A 16,120-nucleotide genomic window follows, 5' to 3' on the forward strand; every position below is an offset into this window, starting at 1 on the left:
GTGTGTGTGCGTGTGTGTGTGTGTGTCTCCATCTCTATATGCATGCAAGGTTGTGTTTTTTCTCTCTGTGCCGTCACCTAGCTCTCTGCTTACCGATGAAACTGTCTTTCTGAAAGAAGTGAAGTTGGAAGACATTCACAGCCTCAGACCAGGAGCCGATAGATCTTCTCTCCCCACAGCCTCCTTCCACCTTCACCTCCTCCAGCAATCCAACCAGGCAGCTCCCCACCCTCCTCTGTCATCTCAAACCCATTCTTGCCACTCATGGAATATTTAACGACAGACATGTACCTGAATGTCAATGGTGACAGGTCTTGCAGCTTTATGCTGTTTTACCTTGGGTCAGTGTCGGTGAATGATCCCTCAGGCTGAACGGAGATAAGGCTGTGGACCTGAGGACAAAGCGCACTACATTTTTAAATAAATGTAATAAAATTTACAGAGTTAGAAGTGCTTTTGTCTAATCGTCAACAAACGGTCTCAGAAATTTTAATCCATGATGACTCAAATTAAACCGAGGACAGAAAAATGTATCAAAATGAAATGTTAAATTATCTTTTCAGACAGCCCTGAAAGAAATGACCACATCCATTTTAAGTTATGGCATGAAAAACAAACCTTTATTGTTTCCCCATTAACTGCAGTGATATTTCAGTATCTTTTTTCAGTTAAGGTCAACATAAGCCTAAGGCTACAGGCTAAACTGATTTCTATAAACCAAATGATCTCTCAAATGCTGAAGTCCCTTTTCCCATTTCCTGCTTTTTTGATTTTGCCGAAGTGCGACATGTTTTCATGTATGTGCAGCGCGCGTGTGTTAGTGTAAGTGTGTGTTTGTATGTGTGGGTGTGTGAGTGCAGGTGTGTATTTGTATTTGTGTGAGAAGGATAATGGGATAATGTGTTCAAATTGGACATGACTCATCGGTTATTTCATCAGTGCCACCTCATAAAACCCCACGACATTAAAATACATTTTGTGTGTTTGCATGTGCATGTGTGCATGTGTTTTAGTGAGACAGCAATTAGCTGCTTCAGCTGTGTGTTCACTGTCATGTACTGTTTTCTCACCACCACATCTTCTCTCTCTTTCCTCACAGGGTGGAGGAGAGTTTTAAGACTCTTTTCTGGTCGATCTTTGGGCTGTCTGAAGTGATCTCAGTGGTGCTGAAGTACGACCATAAGTTCATAGAGAACATCGGCTACGTGCTGTACGGGGTCTATAATGTCACGATGGTGGTCGTCCTTCTCAACATGCTCATTGCTATGATCAACAGCTCGTACCAGGAGATAGAGGTAGATAAATAAGATGGTCGGTCAATATTGAAGGTTATAATACTGTCAACAAGTCAATGAGGATCATTGTCTGATCACATCTGAGCCTGCAGGAGAGTGAGTTGAAAATACCATGAGCCTTAAAAAAAATCAATACAATGGAAGAAAGGTGCACGCAGCAGAGTGGAGATCTCCGCCAGTTGTGTCTGCAACGACCACTGCTGTAATGTTTGATTGAGTGAACACAACCCGAAAATTCTCAAACCCCTCTTCTAGACCTCCACTCACACGTCTCACGCAGCAGATAGGTTCTTATTATAATCTATGCAGCTGTCTGCACTGGCTCTGTGCAGCTAAACTGCAGTTCAATGTGTAAAGCCTTACGTTGATCCATGTGAGTCGACTCAGAAGCAACTGATGATGAAAGTGACTGAGCCAGCGTCACTGGTTAATACCAGTGGTGGAAGAAGTACTAAGATCTTTTGCTGAAGTAAAAGTTATAATGCCAGGATTTAAAAAACACTCGGTTACAAGTAAAGTCCTGCATTCAAAATATTTCTCAGATTAAAGTATCTAAGTATATAATCAAGAAACTGTACTTAAAGTATACAATTTCAAGTACTTCTTGTGCAGCCAAATGGGTTATTTAGTAACATTATTGTATATAATAATATCAGATTAATAATAGAGATGCAGTAACATATTAGATGCATTTAAATGTGGTAGCTGACTGCAATAGAGCTCATTTTATTCATTTTATACTGTTGGGTGGTTTCATTTTCTGTAAAACATTGCATTGTATTTCATTTACTCATAAATAAATAGTAAATATATAAGTACATTTACTGTCCATCCATCCATCCATTTTCCTCCGCTTATCCGGGGTCAGGTCGCGTTGGCAACAGGCCAAGCAGGCTGACTCAGACCTCCCTCTCACCGGCAACATGTTCCAGCTCATTCTGGGGGATCCCGAGGCGTTCCCAGGCCAGCTGGGAGATGTAATCCCACCAGCGTGTTCTGGGTCTTCCCCGGGGTCTCTTCCCAGTTGGACGTGCCTGGAAAACCTCCAGTGGGAGGCGTCCAGGAGGCATCCTAATTAGATGCCCGAACCACCTCAGCTGATTTACGTTCCACCATTAATTAATACCAAGCTGTACCAAAGGGTGGAAATAAAATGACTAGACCTTGAGCATACAATCATAAATGAGCACAAAATGGCCGGCTGATGGGTCCAGTAGTTTGCAAGATTAGCCGTGGACAGACAGACACATATGCACATACGCGCACACACTCAAGCAAACAACCGAATACATAATCTCCTGGTGGAGATAACAAAAAAAAACACAGAGAAGTAAGTAAAGAAGTAACTAGTTCTTTTTTCAGAGGTTTCTACAATCTAATGGGTTTTGTAAGACTTCACAAGCTTCGTCTCTCTGTCCGTCTTTGCAGGAGGATGCTGACGTAGAGTGGAAGTTTGCCCGAGCCAAGTTGTGGCTCTCCTACTTTGACGAGGGCCGCACCCTGCCCGCCCCCTTCAACATGGTTCCCAGCCCAAAGTCCTTCTACTACCTGGTCCTCCGCATCAAGTCCTGTCTGATACACCTCTGCAAGGCCAACAGCCATCGCCATAACGAGCTGGAGCTGGGCATGCTCAACTCACAGGCCAAGGTCAGGGTCAGGAAGCCTTGGATTACTTCTCTCGTGACGAATTTCAAACACAAACAAAATAATATTTTGCTGTTTTACATGCATTGTTCTCCGTGACGGGGAACAACAAAAGGGCCGACATTATTTTTGACATTGTGAAGAATCGATTATTATGATTTTCAAAACAAAGTTGCAGTAGCAACTAAATAAGAGTTTCTCTTCATGTCAGTATTATTATCCTTTCTAAGTGCTTTGATCCAACTATTCCCACATTTTACAGAAACTCTGGTGGGAGCCAGGAAATACATTATATTGCCACTGCATGCCTGCAATGCAACTTCAGCTCCTTTCATTGTTACACATTCTCCCTCTAAAGGAATGCCCATCTAAATATAATCACTGTAATGAAAAGAAACTATTGCATGAAATAAATAGCATAGGCCATTAAACACAGAATCAATCTTAGCGCTGGCGTTGTCCGCAGGCATTTCCTCTGTCTGATTCCTCGATTCAAATGGTTCACAGCAGCGCCTCAGATAAGCTATTAGTCAGGCCTGCCTCGACTCAGATGCCTGGGCAGGTGGGTTACACCCCGCTGCCTCTGTGAGCTCCTGAAGTTCTCTGTAGCTCTGACTGTTTAACTGCAGATCCAAGCAGGTTCAGCAAGCGATCGATAAATAAGCTCACACCCAACCACCGTGCAGCGTCGAGAATGTCAAATGACATTTGGACAAGACAGCGTGATCTTTCTGAATCATCCGTTTTTTCCTCTCTGTCTTTTGGTCCATGTTACTCATAAGGATATCCACCGTTTGAGAAAGGGGATGCGCTAAATTGAATCTAATTGTGTTGGTTTCAAATCAGCATATGTTCAGGAGATAACCAATTAAGTTGCAGTTTCTAAAGTGAATATTTCTTTCATATATTCACGGTAGTGTGGTTCAATAAAGCAGTGAGTAGAACATTTAATGTGCCTCTCTATTGCAAATAGTTTGTGTTTGCAGTAGGTGTTCTGTGTTCTACAAAGTCATAAAAATTACTCTACATTATGTTATTTCACTGAGCACAAGATTCCCTGCTAAATGAAATAATATATAATATAAAGTCAGTGAGAGCCCAAATGAATGTAGCCCTGACTGGTCTCTACTTTAGGTGATAATTGATTCTCTGTTAGTAGGCTACATACTGTGGGTTAGTTGAGGTGTTGTATCATGAACTTCAATGTTTTTTTTTTGACTTAAGTTTGAACTTTTGAGCTTTGGCAGTTATTCTTTAGGAAAAAATATACATCCATCCATTTTCTTCTGCGTATCCTGGGCCAGGTTGCGGAGGCAGCAGGCATTTCCCAGCTCTTCCTGGGGAAACCCAAGGCGTTCCCCGGCCAGACGAGATTCATGATCACTCCACTGTTTTGGGTCCCGGGGTAGACCAAAAAAAACTCTAAAGGGAGGCATCAAGGAGGATCCTGATCAGATGCCCGAACCACCTCAACTGGCCAGTTTCAACGTGAAGTAGCAGAGGCTCTACTACGAGCTCTTTCCGGATGTCTGAGCTCCTAAAGCTATCTCTAAGGCTGAGCCAAGACACCCTATGAAGGAAGGGCACATGTAGAATGTACATGTTATTTATTACTCATTGTTAAACTTTTGAATCATCAGGCTATTATGTTGAGAAAGTCCAACGCCTCCATAGCTTTAGTGCATATGGAGCAGCAGCTAGTTGCGTGTGTCCACACTTAAGTTAGAACTCATTTTGTCACTGCAGTGCCAAAATGACACACAATCTACACAGCAAGGACGTGGAGGAAATCTGGAAATTAGTTGATAGAAATTCACTCTGGTCAAGTGATGATGTTGATTCTCTTTGAAGACATCTATGGGCACCAGATACCTTCCTTTCTTTGTTGTTTTGTTTTTTGCCAGTGTTGCCTCCTGCAACACCATGAAAGGCTTTCATTATAGAAGATCACTCAACCCTGAAATATGACGTTAACACTGTATCTCACTATTCCAACAGGATGAACGCCTCAGGACTTATCCACGCCCGGGAGAAGAGTTCATCCCCAGAAAATCTAGAAAACACCCGACCAGATACGAGGTAAGACAGGGAGCAAAGGATGGATGGAGCGAAGATGAGACCAAGCACAACCGGACTCTCAGAAGCGATTCAGTAGAAGTGAAAAGGAAGAATTAAATGAGAGGGAGGAATATTAAGGATGAGGGATATAGAACAAAACAAAAGTGTGAGTGGCTGGAGGTTGATAAAGAATGACAGGAAGAGAGATGGAGAGAGAAACATTAGAGGGTTGAAAGAGGTGAAGAGACTGCTATGAAAGACGGAGGTAAGGAAGAGTGAGGTAGGGAGATGAGCTAGAGACAACAGAGAGGAAATACTTTTCCAAGAGATTGGATGAAAGGGCATCGACTGAAAAGAAGGCAGGATTGAACAAGTGATTGCGAGTGAAAGAGGGAGAAAGAGGAGCAGCAAAAAGAAAAAGAGAGACACTGAGCAGAGGCTGAAAATGCCTCTAATGAGCTGTTTGAGGGAGATGGAAGGCGGGCACTCAGTAAATGAGCTCAAAGTATCACGCTGAGAAAAGCAAGCGATGCTCTCCTCCTGAGTCTGCCCTTCACCTTTTCCCTCAGGGAAATCTAACTTCCTTCACACGTTGATTGCACTTTTCTCCCAACCCTCGCAGATTGTGTGGGTTTTCACGCGCACGCCAGGCATGGAGATGTCCCTTTATATGACAGTTGTATGTGTGGTGACAGGTTTAGACTCATTCAGAGTGCCTACATGCAGAGATTGACTGCGTGAGCCTTGGCAAGAGCTGCAGGACATCCCTGTTGGCTACAGATCAATACTCAATAATATTTCACACACAGTCTCTGACACACTGTGCTGCTCTCTACCACTGTCTGCATGATTGTTCGTGTGTGTGTGTGTACATAGGCACATACACACGAATGGTGATGAATACACTACGCGTCTATGTCAGATCACCTCATCACCTTCTCTCTCTCTTTTCCTCTCCTCCGCTTAGAATATCATGAAGCGCCTGACTAAGAGGTATGTGCTAAAGGCCCAAGTGGACAGAGAGAGCGATGAAGTCAATGAAGGTAAAAATTCCCTCATCTTTAAGTCCATCAAATGAGGTCTCTCTGTATATCACATGTATTGTATGTACTGTGTGACTGCATGTACTCACACGTGTCAACTATAGCACAGTTTTGGGGCTTTGCAGACAAGGGCTTACCCGCATACATGTCTGTATTTGCTCAGGTTCACGCGTCCTGATTGTTGTGACTGTGTGCGACTGTGTTCTAGGTGAGCTGAAGGAGATCAAGCAAGACATTTCCAGCCTCCGTTATGAGCTCCTGGAGGAGAAGTCCGATGCCGCTGCAGAGCTGGCTCTGCTCATCCAACAACTTGGCGACAAGTTTGGCAAGAACACCATGAGACAGTGACAGGACTCGCAAGAAGGAGAGAGTGGAAGGGAGGGAGGAAGATGTGAAAGAGGGTGAAATCAGGAGGAAGGGGAGGCAGGAACAGGGAAGGTATTTTTAAGACCTTTATGGTGGAAGAGTGAGAAAAAGAGGGAGATGGGAGGCAGGATGTTTATGAGATAGACGGGGAAGAAAGTAGAAGAAAAGCGTGAGAGAAACAGACTGGGCGCAGAGCGAAAATTTGATAACTTAATGGAAAGGGTTTTGTATTATGCAATGACAAATTAAGGAGGAATGTGAAAAGAACATAGCTGCGACTGCACAAGAGCACAAGGTCGAGGGTCAGAGGTGAAGTAAACTCAGTGGAAGGGGCTTTGTGTCGACAGTTGAATTCTAATAAAAGGCGACGTCTTCAGGGAGTCGTAAGAATATTTGTTTTTCACACCTGAAAGGCTGGCTTTGCTTCTATGTCTTCACTTTGTCAGGACAAGCATAGTGACGCCTGTCAAGATACTGTACTCTCCTTTATACACCAGGCTATCTAATTAATGCATTTCTATCCACAATGCACACCTTGATCAGGAGTCAAATGATTCAGGAAAAAGCGATGAAACAGTGTAGGATTTATACACTCATTTGAAAGTCATTGAAGCACTCTCCAAAAATGCAGTCAGTGACCTTTGTATGTCCACATAACACACAGTGTGCTGGTAAGGCATTCAGTATTGCAGCTCCTCGTGTGCTGTCTCCAAGAGATCTTATGTTTGTAGAAATTGACTTTGTAGAGTTCCATCAAATTGCAAAAGTACTGATAACACGACAGTATGTATTTTACCTCACTCAGAATTATTTAAATATAATGTAACTAAATAAGCACATGCTGCCAGAAAGCAAGCACGTATGGGTAATTCAAGAGGATAAGAAATTTCACAGGATACCTCTCCCACTGTGACTCGAGGTCTCATGCATATTTGACCACTTTAAGACGAAAAAATGTTAAATAGGACCTAGGAAACAGTGGTGGGTGTTCTCCTCTTCATTGTGCCTTTGCGGTACAAAGTGTTTTCTAAAATAGTAGCCAGATAGCGACATGACCTCAAGCGGTTGTGTTTACAGCTATAAAATGCAGGAGGTCAGCGCTTGTTATTAGCACATGAAGGTAGAGAAACTCCGTCTGATCGCTTTAAAGCAACCAGACGTTTGTGATATGGGAAAATGGGGGAGATATAGAGATATGGGATTCTGAAACACTGGGATTGTGCTGCAGAGGCTGTGTGGAGTCATTTTATGGGCTTGTTTTTCTTTTGGAGACTTAATTAAAGGACATAGCGCTGCACTAGCTAACTGGCTGCATTCGACTTCACCAGTGATTCGCCTGACATGGAGAACAGTAGGTAATAGTTGAACTGTTGCTTTAACTAATATTAGATATAGAGAAAATGTGATCCAGTAACAATGCAGTTTGATAAACTGCTAATTCTGCCCACTAGAATTGAGATGTGTTTTTATTGTGAAGTGTAGAATTCTATCTAAAGCAACCAATAGACAGATGTAGATACAAACAGGGTGCTAAAGATTATGTTGACCTGTGGGATCAGCCATAGTATGTCTGTCATGTAACAGGAGCCTATTTTGGACAACAAAATATAGCCACTGGCCCATTATTTATAGTCTGTCTAGTCCCCAAACCTGAACACCATCAGTGAGAATGCTTCAGTCCTTTCTAAAATGCAGTTTCTAAACAGCAACATCACACAGATCTGCATATTTTGTTGTCATTTAAAAACTTCATGAATGAGACAGTTTGGGTATTTTACATGTAATCAACAGATCGGATGGCTTGCTCCAACGATTTGGCTGACAATTCAGATCATTACAATAAATAAATCCCTTTCATCCTTTTTGAAACCCATTGGATAATATCAAAAAGCAAATATTATCAAGCTAAAACACCACGGTTTTGTTATTCTTTTATTATGTGGATGCTATCAAACGTCATTGGCCCCATAGGTAAAGATGAGCAGCGGGCATACTGCTCATATTAACACATTTAGAGGGCTGTCATTACACACGATTTGTGTTGGTGGGGAAAACAAATCAGACCTTTTTCATCTTAAAATCATTAACCAGTACAGTGAAACTATAAAATGAGTTATTGCCATAACAAATGTATCTATACACATACAGGTTGTTTTTAAAGCTTCTAAGGTTAAACGCCTAAGCTCATTAGTAGTCACCGTAACCCCCAGAACATTTCGTAGCATTGAAATTGAAACTTTAAACGCAATTGAAACAGTTGACTTAGTAGAGGTATAATGTCTTTAACCTATTGTGACCGTGTCTTGATTCAGGTACACAAATGTTGTCAAGTTTTCATATTAGTAAGTAGTGTGACTTGTGTCTTTATTTATTTTGACTGTCGGAGAGTGAAAGAGCAGCTAACTATTTTCTGTGTCCAGAACCAGGCCAGGAATGAACAGACTCCTAGAGAAGGTTTTATGATTCCCACTGCTTTAAACGCAAAATTAACGGAAATACTGTATTTTTCACTTGTACGCAAGAGATATTGATTAATGCAAAATCTTGTACTGTATATTGTCATATTTTTGATCTTTGAATTAAAGATAGTATGCTCTAAACTGGTTGTTTAATCATTGGATCATTCTGTATGTTTGTGCTCATAGGTGGAGTTTGATGAAAGTCAATGAGTCTAAATATTCAGTGTTTGTCCCCATCAGTAGCCCTCAGCTGATGATAGGTGCACTCCAGCGACGGTATGCACACACACACACACCTATGCACATACACGTTCAGAACTAATGCTCTTGAAACAAATATTTAAGCAGTTGGGAGGACCCAAATTACCCCCAATGTACACTGAGCACACTGTGCAATCGCACACATTCATAGTATACAGTACGGCACTCATACACTAACATACAAAAAGGACATGCAAAAGTTATTTTCCTGCAAGGACACTTGTAATGCAATGATCTAAAAACTTTAACAACAGGAAGCATTTCAATATTTGTGTCATTGATTTTTCTTTTTACATAAACCAGCATGTACTGTATATGTCAAGCATATTTGTACTACTCAATTTCACATATACTGTCTGGTTGGATTTACAGGTCCACAACAGCAAATGTACTTGTTATAACCCTCTGCCACAAAATCCAAAGTTCCAAAACAAGTGCAACCCCATTCATCTGATGAACTCTTCTTCAGTTGTTATTCCTTAAACACAGTGAATTCACTCAAGCAGTACATGAGATTAGTGTGCTGCAGACTCAACAGTAACTAACGTGCCCTAAAAGCCAAATAACCCCTCTGTAACTGGGAAATTGGTTTTCCTGTAAGTGTGTGTAAGTGTGCAGCTGAGACATGCACCTGTGTGTGTGTGTGTGTGTGTGTCGACCTGACCAGACATCCTGAGAGCTGCCCTCTGGAGCTGCACTGTAAACACTGCTTTCCAACATATGTCCAGATGTTTATCAGACCTACTCCATACCATTTTTTCACCACTCTCTCTGCATTGTTTCAGGCTGTCACTGAAAGACCATTCCGCATAAGGCCAACGAACCCTATAAGTTCTCCATAAAACATACCTTACATGGTCATCTTTAAAGGTCTAGTTTGCCGAGTATGATATTCCATATGTAGATATAAACAGCTTTTTTCTAATTTTCAGCTGATTATACACAAAAGTAATAAAAAAGTAAAAAAATAGTAATATTACATTCCATTGTTTTCCAATAGATCACCGTAAATGCTACACACTGGCCCTTTAAGACTATATATAACAAGGTTCAACAGATTTTGGATGTCTTTGTTTGCGGCCCAATTTCTTTTTTTGACAAAGATATTTTGATAAAAAACAGTTTTCTATTTATGTCGCCTTTTTTAGTATTAAACAAATTCATACATTCATGGCCCCTCGTGACAGCTGCAGGTATTATTTTTGTGGACTTCAATCATATAATATGATAAACCTTTAAATCTTGGACTTTTCTTCTCCATTGTGAGTGTTGATGGTGTAGGGAGGGAAATCTGCTTTACAATTAGGTTCAGTGAGTCCTGCTTTCTCTGGATGCAGTGCTCGCTAATGAAATGCTGCTGTTCAAAACAAAGCTTTGGGATTTGCGCTTAAGTTCCAGGATTTTCTCAACAGCGACCAAGCACCTCATCGGAATTTCATGAGTCTATAAACTCTTCCTTTGTATTCTCACATATTGACTCAGGTTGTAAGGTATATATTTGTAGATAAAAAGTTGCCAAGCACATACTTTAAGGGAAAACTCTAGAATAACCACAATTACAGGCTTGGGTACACCCAGAAGAGCATCCTTTCCCTCCTCATCACGTTGTTGAGTCTGGTTCATAATCTTTGTCACATGCTCGCCTTCTGTTTCCTCCGCTCTTTCCAAGAGTCGCTGCTGCACCATTTATGCAGGCCAGTAAAGCAGAAATACCAAAACACCGTCTTAAAATAAAGAAGACCTAATTCAACCCGTGAAATGCTGTACAGCACACGTAAACAGCATCTCCATAGCAACAAAGTCAGTCCAAGGGAGATGTGCTTTTGGAAGTTCACAGGAAATTCTATTATCTGATTTCCGTCAGTGCTCTCCCGCAGACTTTTGATATGAGTTTTGGCCTGAAGGGCATTACTCAACAACGCACTGTGTGTATTTTGTCAGTTTTAATCACGAGATTACATTTTATGGAAGTGTGTCTGTTCATTCTCGTTTGTGTATGACATGTGAGGAGACATGGGCCTGTGTGCTTGCATAAAAAACACTGAAGTGTGTGTGTGTGTGTGTGTGTGTGTGTGTGTGTGTGTGTGTGCGTGTGTGTGTGTGTGTGTGTGTTTTAGACCAACACATTCCCTCCCTCTCACCTCCTCCTCTCCTCTTCCTCCTCCTCTTCATCCTCCCTCTCTCCCTTCATCCCTCTTGCGTCCTCCATCTGTCTTTTTCTGTTTCTGTTTCTCCTGGCGGAGCAGTGAGCGATGTGACCTCCTGCCTCTGAGAGACAGGGATTCCAGGGATTTGTAGGAGAGATTAGACTCCCTCTCCAACGCGCCTCCCGCATACTGCCCGGAAGCCCCCGCAGGAGACGAACTTACCAGCAGGCACACACATAAAAAAAAAATATGCTTTGTTGCTTGTATGAACACAAACATACATAGCTGCTTACCCTTCCTTATATATTATTTGAAGCTTGAACACGTAGGCTCAAACACCCTCTCAGCCTGAAATCTGCACACATTACGCACTCACTGAGGCGTGAATAGTCACATATGCATGCACACTCACGCACCAGACTGTCTGTCATAAACACTCACGTTTACACAGTGAATGCTAACTTGTTTGTACAGAAAAAAATAAAAAAGTCACGCCAACATATTAATGGATGCATTAACACAAAAGCAGGCTTAAACTCAAAAGTCTTTCTGTGGCTCCTAACTCTTGCAGAGGAGTATGTGTCACTTGTCACTTTTGCACACACAGATACAGCTCCTATCCAAGGCATCAATCACGCCCTTGAGCCATCTCAGTCTCTCATCACAGTATCTCATTAGAATAGAGCTCTCTGGAGAGGAACTAATCAGGACAAACCTCTTAAACAAACTAAAGGACAATTGTAGAGCATTGACACCATGATATCATCTAACCTGCTCCAAACCATCTTTTACGTCTCTGACATTTACTCTGCCTGTAAAGAAATCACAAATCCACAGTGCTGAGACATTCTTGAGTCCCTATCATTGGTGAAAAGCCAATATCTCATTTCTGGAGCAGTCAGAGGGCTGATGGAGTGGAGAATGAAGGGGCTATCGGGTGGGCTTTCAGAAGAAAAGACTGAAGAGTGTTTACTAATTTGTCAAAGCCACAGCACACTGGTTCAAGATGGATGGAGAGATGTATATGACAACTCCCTGACAAGCCCTCCAGGTGGCTCAACCGGGCCTCGAGGCAGCGCTGAGGAATGAGAGAGTACGCAGCCATGAGTGAACTCATAATTGGAAGCGGAGCTCATGAAACCACACGTACACACAAGATAAATGTGTCAGGTGTGCATCTATCTCTAACCTAGGATTGTTTTATAGAAACCATCATCGTTGTCATCGTCACTTTCATCACGATGAAAAAAATAGTCTCTACTCGTCCTGTTTGAGGCTCAGAACTTGAGCACTAAATGTTGAGCATTCATGGGGCGTAGTGTTTAACTAAGCAATTTATATAGCCTGATTATTAGGAAGCTTGATGCTTCTTGTTGTACAGGGTAGCTTAATCAAGCATACAGTCTTTGACCTGCTGTTTAACCTTAACTAAGGGCCAATTACATTTTTTTGTCTGATTTGGGCTAAATCAGTGTGAGAGGATGTATTTCCTCACTGGCATTAAGTTTTATTCTGTTTCTCAATTATCCTACAGAGTTTATATCTCTTTAGAGAGGCTTCCAAATCTGCCACAACTGAGTTGGAGTCAATATAAAGCATGCCTCTGACACAAAATACATCTTGAGATCACTCTATTTTTAAAGTTTACCTTACATTCTTTTTTTTTTATTACATGTCAGCAAGAGCCACAGGTTCTGTCTTGATTGGTCCAAAAACTCAACAGACTAATTCACTCCAACTAAGAACAATTGATCTGGACATCATCAGTGGGGATGGCGCAGCATCCCAACACCTCAACGCAATGAATTTCATATAAGAGTACAACATTTCAAAATGTCTTGCATCACAGCTTTAACACAGAGGATACACAGATCAGCTGATTTCACAATGGAAGACAATTGGATAAAGTGGGCATAACAGATGTACTCCAAAATCCATCTTAACTGTCCAGAGAATGTGACAGCAGGCATACTTTTTCAGAGCAGGACTCTCTATATCATCATCAGATTCTGCACCGTAACAATTTCATGTCACAGCACTCATCATCTTCATCCTCCTTGTCATCATCTTCCATGAAGCAGCATTTGGCTCAATGCGATGCTACTATCCTCATTGTCATACTCAGTGTTCCTATCACATCCGCTTTGGAATTTTTATCTCAGTATCACTGACGGCAGTGGATAAAGGATATGATATGCTGTACAGGAACCGCTACAACATTTACTGGATTGCAAACGCGCTCCCATTCACTCTCTGTGAGAGCCGCGTGTGAGCATGAACGGAGAATGAGTGAGACATAGAGAGGAAGTTATGTTTATAACAACCTCAGCGCTGCAGCTCGTCACATACAGCAACATTTCCCCTCAGTGTATTTATGTACCTACAACATAGTTTCCCTTTTATGGGCTAACCATAGCTGTTGCACCACCATTCATCTTCTGACTCACTTTGCCTTTCTTTCCTTTGTTCTGCTCTGTGTTCTGTTTGCTTTACCTTCACTCACCCACCCTCCCGTTCTCTGTTTGTCTCTCCGTCCTTTTTAACCTGCAACTATTTTCTGCTCTGTCACTTTCTGTTTGTCTCTGTCCTGTTGCTGATTCCATCGGTTTTCTTCTCACGTTTTGTGTGTCTTCTTGGCTCTTCTTTATTCCCAGCCTAGTTTTGCCTGAATCACAGGTGGCCATGAACTTGGTGACCCTGGATAACCAAATGCTACTGAGTAATGAGCTTATTTCTGTCTGTTCTTTTCTCCCACTCCTCTCGTCACCCAGACTCGAACGACAGACAGCAGAACTTCACTGCGTCTTACAGGGAACACTGGTTCTGTAATTTCCCACTTGAGCTTTTTAGTGTAGCGCCTTACTCCCCCTCTCTTCCTCCTGGGGCTTCTGAGGTGAGTCTCTGCTCTATAAAATGGCTACTGGACCAGAGACCCTCCCCAAACTCAAACAAGCACCAATTTACCTGAGGCCCCCCTTCCCTTTCCTGCCAAGATCTCCTTCACTGATCCTGAACACATCATCCCTGAAATGATTCACATTTGAAATGCAGAAGAAAAAGAAGGAAACACAGAAGCTAGCTGAGGCTCGGCTTCTCTGCTCCTCTTATTATTGTTTGTTTACTGTCCTGAAGATCACACTCTGATGAACGCCGGTGGCCCGTGCTGGCTGAGTCGGCTTTGTTTGCTATTGAGCTGAGAGGCAGTTGACCTGCATTGAGTAAAATAAAAATGGGTATTTTATCCTACAATAAAATAGAGTACAGATAAGAATATAAATTTACTAAATGTGTCAAACTTGCAAAACGTTAGCTAGATGATGTTAATTTAACTGTAGACTTTTGGAACATACTGTATATCTGCAGATTTAGATCAACTCTGGCCTCACAAAATATATTTGAGTGAATGTAATGTGCATATTTACTGTATGTATAATTTTAAATGTGTGTGTGTGTGTGTGTGTGTGTGTGTGTGTGTCTTTACTTCGAGAGTAAGCAAATGCCTCCCCTTTAATTCCTCCTTGAGATGACGAGAAGCATTTGGTGTTCTTGCGAGATAATCAAGAGACTAATTGTAGAGCGTCTGATTTTTGCCAAAGGGGGCGTTTGATGCGCTGTCAAGGAGAAATCCTATTTTGCCGACTGATTTTTTTCCATGGAGGTTAAAGAGGAGACGGTTAGAAAAAATTAACACAATTACAGAAAATGAGAGAGGGAGATGTTTGCATTTTTTTGTTTGTTGACGATTCATGTTAGAAATCGGTGAGACAGAAAATGGAATTGTATTGACAAAAGCGATGAAGGAGTCCTAGCTGTTTGTGTAGCCATTAGTGATCATATTGTCTGTGTTGTGTGTGATGTGCGTGTGTGTGTTTTGAACTGATTGGGGCATGTGTTCGCTTGTGTAGGAGTGTATTGTGTTTATTTAAGTGTGACTGCATGTGTTCTCTCCCTTTCACTGTCTGTCTCTGCTTATGTAAGTGTGAGTGTGTGTGTGTGTGTGTGTGTGTGCGTGTGTGTGCGTGCGTGCGTGTGTGTGTGTGTGTGTGTGTCTGTGTATAAGATTGCTTGTGGTTTTGCATGTCATATGTCTTCTGTGAGTCTGTTTGTGTGCGCACAAGCAGGAGTTTGCACATCAGCTGCCTCGTAATCTGTCTCTCGCTGGCTTTTGTATGTTTTTGTCTGGAGAGTGTCTCGTAGTATAACTGTTATCAGATGCTGTATGTGTATGTGTGTTTCTTTTTGAGAGGTGATGGTTTTATTATTTAGAAATATTCGTCGTGAGTCATTTCTGAGCTTTGGTAGCATTGGTTTTTATGAGCCAGTCTGCCGGTGAAGCAGTGAAAAGCAGAGATGGATAGACTCTATAGTATATTCAGGTTGCTGTTGGACTCCTGCCAGTGTCGCGAATGACTCCAGTGCACTGTGGAGCTCATGCTGAGAAAAGCAACAAAACAATATTACTCTTTCATGAAGCAAAAATAAAATAAACTCGGTAGAGTCAAGACATTTTTGTCTCAAAGGGATTAGCAACAATGGCTGAGGAGCGCACTGCTGTGAGTGCAAAGTACCATAGCTTTTGTTTGTGCTCTTTACTTCAACCTCACTTGACATGGCTTAATGTGAGGAGACTGGAATTTAAAGGTGTGAAACTGTGGCAGAAGGCTTTTGGGGAAGATTTTCAACGTATTGATCCTTTTTCCTCCTAGAAATAATGGAGAACAAGAGTCATAAAATAACATCCCTGAGCAGAGTCGCGAGTTAGCTGACACTGGAGAGGAGTGTATCACTGTGTGTTTTATCTGTGTGTGTGTGTGTGTGTGTGTGTGTGTGTGTGTGTGTGTGTGTGT

General features: G+C 41.9%; 1 protein-coding gene across 2 annotated transcripts in view; it reads left to right on the plus strand.

The window, feature by feature from the left end:
* The window catches only part of trpc7b (transient receptor potential cation channel, subfamily C, member 7b), a 50,755-nt gene extending 41,749 nt beyond the window's left edge, over positions 1-9,006 (plus strand). For both annotated transcript variants that reach the window (XM_031862806.1, XM_031862805.1), the window contains exons 8-12: positions 1,100-1,295; positions 2,724-2,942; positions 4,938-5,018; positions 5,965-6,040; positions 6,249-9,006. In XM_031862806.1, coding sequence (XP_031718666.1) covers positions 1,100-1,295; positions 2,724-2,942; positions 4,938-5,018; positions 5,965-6,040; positions 6,249-6,388 — 712 coding nt within the window. In that variant the 3' untranslated portion in view covers positions 6,389-9,006. The remainder of the gene's footprint in view (positions 1-1,099; positions 1,296-2,723; positions 2,943-4,937; positions 5,019-5,964; positions 6,041-6,248) is intronic.
* Positions 9,007-16,120: the final 7,114 nt, after the last annotated feature.

The sequence above is a fragment of the Anarrhichthys ocellatus genome, unplaced genomic scaffold (assembly GCF_004355925.1).
Source record: "Anarrhichthys ocellatus isolate YVR2014 unplaced genomic scaffold, GSC_Weel_1.0 scaffold27, whole genome shotgun sequence".
Lineage (NCBI taxonomy): Eukaryota > Metazoa > Chordata > Actinopteri > Perciformes > Anarhichadidae > Anarrhichthys > Anarrhichthys ocellatus.